Genomic DNA, 12,987 nt, shown 5'->3' on the forward strand with positions numbered 1-12,987 from the left:
AAATAAGTCAATGTGCAATCAAGCCAAAAAGCTTACACATGCTACAACTCATCAAGAAGATAACGCATATTAAATCATTTTTATGAAGTGTTGATGAGATTTTTTTCATAAAACTGTTTGGATGTTCTGAAAAACTCAAAAATTAAAACAGAGACTTAAATTGGCAGAAAAGTTCTTGTATATTGTTGTTTTAATTTTTATTATTCCCCAAGTAACAAAGTCGGGGAGGGTATGTTTTTGACGGGTCAGTCCATCATCACTACCTTGCGAGCGATACTGCTCTAAAAGCACTTGACAGATTCCTTTCATATTTGGTAGGATGTATTGTAATAGAGTGAAGATGTGGATACTATACTGTAAGACACAAGATCTTTACCCAATTATTGGGGAGGGGGCATGTGGTGTGTGAGCATTCTTACTTAAGTTCTTTCATTCTAAATGTAAAATGCTGAGTCTTGCTCTTCTGAGGCACACCAATGGATCCACAATTCAGACAATTGATTTCTTCTTGTACACCCTATGTTGTGAGTATTGCATTATAAATTAACATCTTTTTTAGTGCTGCTACTGATTAATATTGTCTGATATTGAGTCATTATGTATGTATACCAGTTAATAGAATTTCAAATAGAATCAGAGTGAAATAAACCTCTTATCTTTTATTACAAATGTGTAGAACTAACACACAAAACATGACATCATGACATTGGTCTTGAGACCAGGAAAACGGAGATGGATTTGACCAGGCTGAAATAATCTTGGGTAGGGATACTATAGTAGTTTATTCTTTCTTAAATCCTTGCAAGGGACACTCCTTCCTCATGGTGAGAAGATAACAACCTAGAACTATAGCCATGATTAGAAATTCCCAAATATATAATCTTTATTTATTCCTATCAAAGTTGGTTTTTTAATAACAAATAGACATGTAATATACATTAAAATGCAGAAAATTTAACATATTATTGTCAACCACTTTCGCCAAATGAGGCAGTAAAATCATCAAAACGTTTGAGTTCTATGTCTGTGACTGTTCTTCCATGGCTCTGTACAGACTTCAGGAAGTCAGTCAAACTTACACTTCGTGGAATCACCTGAAAAAACAAAAGGACCACTGGTGATAGAGTGAAAATTTCCATACTTTACTTACATCTAATTGCTAAGAAAGCACCTCTTACGAATACTTAAAACCATCATGAAAGATAATTGATGTCATGATACTACTCTATAAAAGTCACATTTGGATTTGTAAATGAATGATCTATGTTCCCCATGTACACAGCTGGTTCTGACCAACCCTAATCAGTATGGACTATAATGAAAAGGTAAAAAAATTGTCACAAACTTTTATTCATTTTCGAATCCAGTCTGGATTGCTCATTTCTTGTTTTCTTTGTCTTTATCCTTTGACTTACAAGTTTGGATTCTACTAATTTAACTTCCACAGAAGTAGCCTGCTTTTTCTATTCGTCCTGTGCCTAAGAGTACTCATACTTACAAACTTTAAGTATAACAGTTTCTCACTTCAGTGCCACCTATTCATAGTTTTGATAAAGAATGAGTTTTCTGATGATTATCATGATTATTATTGTTAGATATTTCAAGCATTTCAAGATAAGGAAGACCCTGCTTTGTAATAGTCCAATACACTGAGCCTGAGCTCACAGGAGCAACATCTTGCAGGTAGGCATGACTCCCAACTCAAAGACACTTTATTCCAACTCCAAGCTAACTAGTTGTTACTCTATCCCCTAGAATATTGTGTGCTCAGCAGAAAACTCATTTAAAGCAGTGACTTCCAATTCTAAAATGTTTAGTGTGACTCTGCTGGGGATCAAACCCATGACCACCAATACTGAATTGAGCCTGCTTCCCAAAGACCACCGAGGCAGTTAGACCAGTGACAGACAACCGAGGCAGTCAGACCAGTGACGGGAGAATCAGATTCAATACTGTGTCACTATTGATTACATGTATTTACACATTTTATGAATTTGACAACTGAAATATTTCAGACCCATGTCTCACACAAGTTTTAGTGCACACTTACCTTTTCAGGTGGAAATGATGTAATTGAACCTTCAATTGATAAATCTTCATCAGCACTACAAGGTACAAACTTTCCATCTACAGATAAAGAAATAAAGAACTTCATGGAAAGCAGCATGATACAACCATAGTATGTCAAACTGTGTATACTTGGGGCAAAGCATAGGGACTCATAGTTCATTATTGACACGAAAACAGTTTTGGACACAATATAGCACAAAATTTTAAAATAAGGGTGTAAACAAATTGTGTAGCACAATTTAGTATCCCTTTAACTCCAAAACTGTTAAAGATAAGTTTACCTCGAAAAAAAACTTTTTCAAACAAAATTTCAAAAGGGACACGATGATATCTTAATCATACAAATTGGTTAAAAATAATCTATTCTTTCAAATCTACTAATAACACCCATTCCCCCCTTTTAGCCCCTTATTTTTAAAAATGGGTGGGACAAAAATCTCCAAAAACTATAGGGCCCTTTGTCATGCCCCTAGGAATGAAGTGTTAAAATATAAAAAAAATACTGGATAAGTTAATAAAGTAAATTAACACCAACAAAGACATGGTGATAACATTTTACTTCCATAAATTGTTGGCAGTCGTATAAAATAGAGTGCAGAAATTCAAATTGATAAAACATTTATCTTTTTCCTTATTACTTATTTATTTATTCTTATCTAGACTGTCAACTGACAGATTACAGTAAGCCACAGTCAGTTCATCCATATTGAACAATAACAAGATCAAAATTATACACTTTAAGGAAAATTTGAAAATACACATAAGCTACATATATAATGCATGTAAGTTACATGTTCATTTTTCATCTGATAATGCATATGTTGTTTTTCCTTTGATAATGCACGTAAGTTACATGTTAATTTATTCATTTGATTAAACATGTATGAAAGGCCATTCAAAGTAAATATTTGGTTCCTCTGCAATTTTTCATTTTTTTCTTATTTTATTAATATGGCAAGTAATTAACTTTGGAAGGCCTCCATGGTAATTTGTTTTCAAGGAAAGAAGCTCTTATTCATTTATTCATTGTTTTTTTTTCAATTATAGGACTTCAAATAAGAGAAGATAGGCTTGTTATGATGTTATAAAGTACTTCAATTTTCAATACTGCAATTGATATTACCGTTTATTAAGCATGTATGAGCCTTAACCAATCAATGTATTTGTGTTGAAGCTAATAAAAGTACTAATATTTATTTATTCTATTTATGCTTTAGCACAGCTTAGTTATTAGAATACAACACTAAAATTTTAAGCAGCAGTCTTGGTAAGAATCATGCAAAATCTTAAAAATGTGAAACACCCCAAAAAAGGCTACATATTTTTATTTTTGTAATTAACTTGTTTTATGGGTCTATACTATGAAATGTGTAATTATTCATTCAAATCAGCCTGCTCTTCGGAGATAATCAACATTGAAAATACAATAGATTCTACTGTATTTGAACGGCATTTACAGAGTTATCTCCCCTAATTTTGAAATCTACTGTGCATTCTTTATAATTTTTATCCCCTAAGAAGACTGGATATATGAAAAACTGAATGTGAATTTCTGTTTACTGCCAAAATTCAAACAAAATATCAAAAATAAAAATGTGTAGGCTTTTTATCCATGAATCACATTTTGCATGATTCTTAGCTGGAGTGCTACTTCATACTCCATGGATTTATAGGTAGGAAAAATTGTAAAAATCCTATGCAAATTCATTTAAGGCTTATATTACATAATTTTCGACATTACTGAAATGGAATTTCTTTTCACAACACAATTGTAAATACTTTTTCAGTCAAAACGGAAATCAATTCATGAATTTCTGAAACCTGCATTCTGTCCAAAAGGAACAGTATTATAATCACCTTCTTTCTGTTTCCAGTGAGTGGCTGTTTGTAAGTCTCTGATAGGACCAAACAGAGCCTCTAGCATCATATTAGCTATATCACTTCCAGAATAACCATCTGTTTTGTCCCCTAGAAGATTCCAGTCATTCTCACTTAACTCCACATTGTTTTGTCTTGTATGGATCTTCATTAACTCCTTCCTAGCTTCCCTAAAAAATGATTTCATTTAAGTACCAGTCCATATAAAATTCAGACACTGTCTTTAGTAGAGGTGAATCATGGTGTAGAAAACCCATCAGACAAATAATGTTTCTTCCGTCTACATATGCTATATTCTTACATAACGATAGTCCTTTTTGTATTTTGTTCTGCTTTTTTGAGCAGACCATAAATTCTTCCCCAACTAAAATCAACCAAATCAAAACAAAATCAATAATGATAACTCTTGCAGAGTGCCAATTTCATACACAATCTATATAATGCACAACAACCAAATGAAAAATTAAGACTTGTTATGTGGTCTGAAGCTGTTTCTGAACAAGAAATAAAAGTTAATTTGGTGGGTTTTTGACATGCATGAATCACCTGTCTGATTTTTAAAAAGACTGCTACTTAATCATCCTTGTCAAGATTTGTTACAATTTTATGTGACTAGCAGTAACTCTACAATACAAAAAAATACCAATATTATGTATTGTAAATTTCGATATGCTGTACACGTATTTCAAGGAGTAACCTCTAATCAGCAGCATTAAAATCAAATATGTAGGAAGTTCATAATCAAAATATTAGTTGTATACAAGTACTCATAACCAAAACTATCGAAAGAGGAAGCCAAATCCATCACTGAAAGGTTCCAAGTGCAATGCAAGGAATGAAGCCTCAGTTTTTACAAATTTTAAAATTTGCATTTACAGCATTTCCTTTCAATACAACTGAGTTATGGCTTCATTTCTTACTTGAAACAATTTTTTCTTTAATCTTTTCATGGTTGCAACCAAATATTACATATGACATATGCTATCAGGACCAAATTTAATAAACAATTTCAAATTTAAGATTTTGCTTAAATCCGTCCTTAACTGATATTTAAACCAAATCAAATCACTTGAAATTGAAGGTTTGAGGATTTGAGGAGAATCTCAATTTGAAATTTATTTATGAAACCAAGGTAAGAAATGAATTTAGCAAAAGTTTTAATCCACACCAGGGTCTCATACTTGTGATATATATAATAAGTTTGATGTGAAATATTATTACAGAATTATTGAACCTGTCAATAGTAAAAACTGATGATAGAGCAATCAAGGCTGTTTGAAGTAATCACTTCATTCTATAGAAAATAAATACCAAAGTATGATAAAAGAAGTAAACATACATTCCTGGTAGGGGAATATAAATCCTCTTCTGGAATCTTCTAAGGAAGGCAGTATCTAATTCCCAAGGACAGTTGGTGGCACACAACAGAAAAATCTGATCTGCTGATTCAGAGTTGTCTGCCCCTTCCATTTGTTTCAGGAGTTCTGTTTTAACACGCCTTGTATGTTCCTCCTCCCTAGAATTCCTCTGACGACAAATACTATCTATTTCATCAATAAATATCACCTAAAATAACATACATGTAACAGAGAAAAATTATTTTTACAAGTATACATAGCTGACCTGTCTTAGCGACAACCTGCATTCAGTAACACTGTATTCATCAATAACCCATCTTATAAAACTATGATTACAAAAAATCAGTAATCTGTACTTTTTTCCTTTGATAATGTCCACAGATATTTATCTAATTTTTGCATGACAAGAGTACGTAAAAAAAATAAATATACATTAAAATGATAAAAAAAATGCCATAATTGGATTATCCATAAACTGAATTATTGTTACTTTCAATTCTAATACTGACAATGTTATGTAGAATATCTTAACTTCTGTTCTAACACTTACTTTTCAAGATATTCCACTTGATATTGTCAGTACCAAATCAAAAGTAATTATTATTCTATATACAAGTATCTCTATGTATAGCTTTCCATGTAAAATTAACCTGTTTATAAAGACCATCTGTCCTATGTGACCATGATTTTGCTCTCCCTTGAAAGGTCACTTATGACAGGTTTTAGTGCACTATTGCATCATTTAAAAATAGGGCCTTAATGGCACTTTAAGTGACATCCAGCCACTTAATGGTGAAAAAAGGCGATGGCCAAATTTTCAAAATGGCCTTACTTGAAAACTGCATTTTGGATTTTGCTGAAAATTGAACTTAAGCTGTATTTTACGTTCTAAACATTTATGCTAAGTTTGAAAAAAAAAAATCAGATCTTCACCATAGTTGACTTCAACTAACACCATGTAACACCAACAATTATTTTTGTTTGGATTTTTTTGTGTTGTCTTTCTGCTAGACAGAGGTAATAGAATTTTGGAAGCTTAACATAGTACTTTCCAGTAAATTAAGATAACTTGTGTTTATTTTTTTCCTTTAAGGCTAAAATAAATTAATTTTGTTCAAGTTTCCTGACTGTACCTCAATTTCCAACACCATTATTGCTGATTAAAAAACAAATCTGGATATTTCAGTCATTCCAATTATGATTTCTTCCTTTCAAAGCAATAAAAAAAATGTTTTTTGTAAAATAAAAATGTTTACCTACCTACCTTACCTAATATTCTTGGAGGGGAAATAGGAAACACACAGTTAATTTTTTTTGGCCTATTTTTAATGTGAAGCAGTCTCAGAGGCCTTGTACAAAAACATATGTTATTTCAAAATGCAGAATTCTGACACTGCTCCTATTGGATTTGTAAGTCTCGTTCTCATATTCCTTTCCATGGTTACCAATGTATAATGATTGAAATCAGAAGACCAATCTACATTTCACTGTTTACTTCCAGGAACTTGAAATGCTGAATTACAATGCAAAGTCTTCTATTTTATGCTTTTCTTAATATTTTTATTACCGTATGTAGAACTAGACATTTGTCATTTTTATAAAGATGTTTTGCTTTTAACACTGAACTCAAAGCGAAGTTAATGACAAATCTCCATGCATTTGAATGAGAGAAGAGGACCAATTCTCATGAAACCATGGAGTCATGTGTCAAGACTTACATACCCTATACAAAACCTGGATCTTAATTCCTACTTACAGATCTTCCATCTTGACTTGTAGCATGATGAAAAAGCTCTTTAATTAACCTAGTAAAATATGGTAAAAGTAGTTAATTATTCAGCATTCATACAGTTTTGTAATCAAAATTATATATATATCAAGCTTCATATCCTAAAAAAAAAGAGCTACAACCCCTCTCCTTTTTGTCCAGAAACCACATAGAAAATCCAAAAAGTCATTCAGATGGAAAAATAAAATAAGAGTTACACAAAAGCATTAAGTAATAAAGAATGTCTGATAACTTCATTGAATTACATTCAGCAGTCTTAGAAGAGTTGTGGATTAAAGGATGTTCCCCATTAGATGACAAATGACAAAGTCAATATTTTGCATTGGGAAATCCCAAAAGTTGTTTAGATGAAAAAATAAGCGGTGCACAATTGCATCAAGTGATAACAAATTTATGAAAGTTTCATGGAATTTAATTCAAAAAATTTAAAGGAGTTGCCAATTAAAAGAAAGTCCCACCTGGTCAATAAATGACAAAGTCCACGTTTTGCATCATGGAACCTCAAAAGTCAGTCAGATTGAAAAACAGAAAAAACAAAATTACAGATGTTCTCCTTAGATCAACCAATGACAATGTGCAAGTTTTGCATCAGGAAATAAAAAAAAACAATTTAAGATGGCATCATGTAATATAGATTTAATGAAAGTCTTTTCAAAGTTCATTAAGTGGAATTACATGTAAGAAGTGGGAACAGAAGAATGGATGGTGAACAGATGAACAGAGTATCAAACTATTCACCCTCCCCCTTCTTTTTGAAGGATGTGATATGAGGTCCAACTATACAAATATAGTTTGTATTTAAAAACATGAGCATAAACAGTGTAATTATAAACTAGAAAACTGTGAGCAATGCTCACTAAATCTATACCCCTACTGTGTAATTTAAAAAAACCAAAACAAGATATCATTGAGATGGAAGCCATCTCTGTGGGCCCCACTGTCAATAACAAACATTATTACATACCCTCTGGTGTTGGTTAATTTACATGTCAAGTATAAACTCTGAAATCATAATGGTTCTCAACATATAGAGCGGACACGATCTTTATCACAGGACATGGGGTTGTCAATTTTTTACCTTGACCTTTGACCTAGGAAGTTGTACATACATTATGACACACCCTCTGGTGTTGGTTGATACACAGGTCAAGTATAAACTAAGAAATCATAACGGTTCTCAAGATATAGAGCAGATACAATCTTTACCAAAGGACACAGGTTTGTCAACTGAAACCAAAGTATTTTTACCTTCACTTTTGACCTAGGAAGTTGTACATACATTATGACACACCCTCTGGTGTTGTTTAATATACACATTATGTATAAAGTATGAAATCATAACGGTTCTCCAGATATAGAGCAGACACGATCTTGTTATGGACGGACAGATTGATTACTATAGGGCAACCCGCCTAAGGCGGAGCCCTAATAAAAATATCATAATAGCAAACAAGCTTACACACCTCATAAATGTGACCTTCCCACTTTCTGTTAAAAATCTAAAAACTCACAAAAAATTCCCATTAGATCTATATCTTGTCAAAATTAAAGCTTAATGGTAGATTTTAATATGTCAATTCATAATGAATACCTTAAATGATATTTTTTTTCATATTTTTGGTGATCAAAGTTCGTACATGTATAAAATCTAAACAGAAAAAAAAAAACCACTTATCTTTTTCAAATTGAACTTTTGATCTGTGTCTTTTGAAAAATTTGAAGAAAATCCTCACATAAGTACTCAAGTTTACACTAAATGTTAATGCATATGGACTGAGACAGACAGCTGGATACCATTATAACTTCCCCAAAAAGTATTTTCAATTTCATTTATTAAAAATATTTGCATTTTGAAAAGTCTTTTTTATACTCACTTTTCACTTTCTCCAACCCAGCTTGAGACAAGATCAGAACTTGACACACAATAAAAGGTGGAATTTATTTCTGAAGAAATAGCCTGAGCCAGTCTTGATTTACCAGTACCTGGTGGCCCATAGAGCAAAATCCTCTTCCATGGTTTTATTCCTCCTACATTCAACAAGAAGTGATAGCTTCAAAGGCACCAAAAAGATAAGTTACAATATTATTTTCAGCATTACATTAAAATTTTACTACAGATTGTAAAGTTGGTTCAAATACAAAGCTACACATGCCACCACTTCCCATTAAAATGTTTGACTCTTCAGACCTTGACTTTTTAACCTATGACCTAAAAAAATTGATGGGATCCAAAATTTTCCTTAGGACAAAATATGCATCAAATTAGGACAAAAGTCATTGAAGAATGTAAATTCCAGAGTTCACAACCATTAGTCCCATTGTAAACTTGGCCTACAAAATATCACCATGAATATCAATTGACTTTTAAAAATTTTTTAAAAGTCTACAGTACAGAAAGAGACATGCCATGGCCAATCACTTTTTTTAATTTTGAATGATAGGTTACAAAAAGAATGGTAAGGAATCTTAAGAAATAAACATGTTATTGGGTACCACTCTCAAAGTGGTGTACCAATATGTCGATGATCAGTCATGGTATGTCTCTTTCTGTACAGTAATTACGTAAAAAGTTTGATGGCTGTTGATTGTGGAGTGCTGACATGGATTTCACAGAAAGACACTAAGACAGTAGCATTCTATTTGCAACTTTCTTAACAAGGCAATAATAAAACTTTTGGGGTAAAATATAAGAAACCCAAATGGAAACTAGAACTGAATTTAAATGTAGCACACAAACCAACATGATTTATAGTTCTAAAACTGGACAATTAGCATTTATACAATCGTACAACTGATTCTCTTTATGAAACAAAATTGCATGTATCAATGACAAACAGAAGACGTAACTTCATATTAAAAGGTAAAGGTCCACCTTTAAAACTAAACCCACTTTAAAACAGCTGTATACTAACCAAAGGACAGAGACCCAGGGCACTGTGAACAATAAGGTCCTTTCAAAGAAGAGACATATTCAGGACATAAAAGCCTAATTCACTTGAACTCTAAAAAACATCTTAAATCACAGTCCCTTACCTGTAAAGAGATGAGGATAGTGAACTGGCATAATGATAGCCTCCCTAAGGGCTTGCTTGGCATCCTTTAGTCCAGCAATATCATCAAACTTCAGTCCACCTTTTCCAACAATGGTCTCTTCAATGGCACTTCTCCTCTTTGACTTTTCTGTATCTGAAAAACCCAGTTTTCAATGATTGCAGAATTCTTTCATTAAGTGATCACAGATAACAAGGTGTGTTATTCTTTTTTAAAGAGCCATCACTTTTGAATACTCAAAACCCAACCTGTATTTTATGGTGCACATTGCTGTGTTTAAACTGGATAAGATTTGAATGAGCATTCCTTTGAATATCAACATTGTGACAAACACACAGACAGATGAACAGACAGTAGGACAAACATGAACCTCAATTTCTGATGCAGGACCATTGACATTTTGTTTATCTAGGTCAAGTCCAAACATTATCTATACATTTTTTTCTGTTAATTGCATATATATTAACAAGAAATCACTTTAGTTTCTGCATATGAAATAATAGACTTTATTTTGAGATGGTTACACTGTTAGCTTACAAGGACTAACCTTCACTGAGGCCCTCATGAAATACACATGGAGACAGAAATAAATACACATAAGTCTGTTTACAATGACAAAATATACAAAAAAAAAAACAAACAAACAAACAAACAAAAAAAAAAAAAAACAAAACAAAACAAAATTAACTTATACAAATATGTATTACTGTAATAGTATTGAGTATATACCCTGTTCATTGCATGTAGACTTCTTTCTCTTCTTAGCTCCATCCCCTGATGCAGTAGCTCCTAAGCATGTGTCATTGCCATTAAGCTGTTTTATTTTAGCTTGCAAAATATCAGTATGGCTGTTCAAACTCTCCTCAATGGTATCTAAAATGCCCTGGAAATTGAAACAATAAAATCATGAGTTTACTGAGTTATTTCCCTTTACTAAGTTGTTACTGTAGTCAGTTTCACAATTGCTTAAGGTGGTAGACCTAAGTTAAAGTACATAACTCTTGAAATCAGTGATATGTTTTTATCATATTTAATTTTACCAAAGTCTCTACCAAGCCTTCATTTGAAACAGCATGAAATCAATTCAAGTTACTTTGATATTTACATGAGTTTGATGTAAAATGTTAAATACAAATGTCTCAATAGTTTGTAAGAGTTGTGTCCCTTACCCTAGGTTTACCGCCTTAAGCGTAAAATCTATACAGTGAACCTAATAAAAACGAGCCTCTTTTGAAGATTCAATTTAGTCTGTTCCGACAGGTGTTTGGTTTACCAAGGTTCAAAATACATTTAAATATTTATATTCTGATTTTATATATTTAAGTGTCAGTTCTTGTAAGAATCAGGTAGTCAGTGAAACATGGTATGAAAAAACCCATCATTTTGATAGTGTAATTTGACTATTTGCACCATCAGAATCAAGGAAAACAGACAAGATTTTCCATATCATGCTGGACTATTGAGTTACAATTTTATTGAAATGAACAGAAAATGAACATTTCAAGGACAGATAATTCTGTCAAAAACCTCATTTTTCTAACATTCTGTTGAAAAATTTCTGAGTGAATCCAGTGATGCAGAGATGAAATAATAGTCTATTCAAATAGAGAAAGCATCCTTAAATGAAATCATATTGCCAGAGCAGTCAGGTTTTGACATGCACGTTTCTGATTTTCTGAAATTTTGCCTGACTCTTACGAACACTTACACTTAATAGTATCTAATTTAGACATGGTTTTAGGTGACACAGGGTTTGGTTTAGACAGGTTTCACTGTTGTAAGTTTTGATATTACAATTCAACCAATGTTCTGTAATAACTTTCAATCATTTTTTTAATGATATATCCATCTGCACCATGAAAACTGATTTATTTAACATGTCATAGTTTTCCTTTCCCCGTTTGTCTACCCTGGACTTGACTTTTTATGAGCAACTCGGCAGGTGTTTCTAGAAAAGCAGAGGACGCTTACCCTACCGGTGCACCTGGTCCATGCTCCCAGTTTTTAGTGGAGTCTGAGTTGCTCATTTGCTTTTGTTACTTTGTATGTATGATTTTAGTTACTTTATGTTCTTTGTTGTGTATGTCTGTTTTCCATGTCTGGTCTTTGTCCCTGGATTACATTCTTTTGATTACTGCTATAACCTTGGTTCCCTTGATTACTCTTAAACTTCCTTCAGCATGCAAATGTTCCTATTTCAGAGTACTATTATTCCAATCTTATACTTGCATTCAATTGTCATTATAATCAAGATTTATATTTTTTTCATATTGTATCTACATGTACAACAACTTACATGTACACCTGCAATAGAGGCTTTAATTCGTATTCATTACTTAACTTTCTTTCCATACAAGACAATAATAAAGGCATGATAAACAATATGCCCCTTTTGCAAAACCAGAAATTGATGTTGCTTGGGTCTAAAAATGTACTTCATGATTTATAGAAAGCTCTATTGAAAGCAGGAGGCAAAATAAGCACTCTCTCACTGGCCACAGCAAGTAAATTTCATGATGGGTAATTCAAGTCAAATAAAGTTTGCCCGCTTGGTAACCTAATTTTGGATGTTTTTTTCTCTATTCAATATGTCATAAGGGCAAATCGACTTCAGTTCAGTTTTGGCTGACCATGATTTCTTACTTCTACTTTTATACATTACCAAACTGCAGTGATAAGTGACACATTGTAGCAAAAATAAGGAAGATAGGAAACTTTGTTACAGACAGAGCTTAGAACTACAAAGTCGAAACAGTATCCCTAACCCTATGAAGCAGGAGATAAACAAATATTTAATGTGAAACTCGATAACACTATTTGCCAGTCAGAGTACAAACACCA

General features: G+C 32.4%; 1 protein-coding gene across 5 annotated transcripts in view; it reads right to left on the reverse strand.

The window, feature by feature from the left end:
* Window positions 1–858: 858 nt before the first annotated feature.
* The window catches only part of LOC148626199 (vacuolar protein sorting-associated protein 4-like), a 40,653-nt gene continuing 28,524 nt past the window's right edge, over window positions 859–12,987 (reverse strand). For all 5 annotated transcript variants that reach the window (XM_088570012.1, XM_088570014.1, XM_088570013.1 and 2 more), the window contains exons 3-10: window positions 10,876–11,029; window positions 10,129–10,281; window positions 8,970–9,123; window positions 7,063–7,111; window positions 5,288–5,514; window positions 3,928–4,118; window positions 2,051–2,127; window positions 859–1,094 (exon numbers count right to left, since the gene is read on the reverse strand). In XM_088570012.1, coding sequence (XP_088426138.1) covers window positions 969–1,094; window positions 2,051–2,127; window positions 3,928–4,118; window positions 5,288–5,514; window positions 7,063–7,111; window positions 8,970–9,123; window positions 10,129–10,281; window positions 10,876–11,029 — 1,131 coding nt within the window. In that variant the 3' untranslated portion in view covers window positions 859–968. The remainder of the gene's footprint in view (window positions 1,095–2,050; window positions 2,128–3,927; window positions 4,119–5,287; window positions 5,515–7,062; window positions 7,112–8,969; window positions 9,124–10,128; window positions 10,282–10,875; window positions 11,030–12,987) is intronic.

The sequence above is a fragment of the Perna viridis genome, chromosome 2, assembly GCF_037379345.1.
Source record: "Perna viridis isolate PV_CMFRI_1.1 ecotype Kerala chromosome 2, ASM3737934v1, whole genome shotgun sequence".
NCBI lineage: Eukaryota > Metazoa > Mollusca > Bivalvia > Mytilida > Mytilidae > Perna > Perna viridis.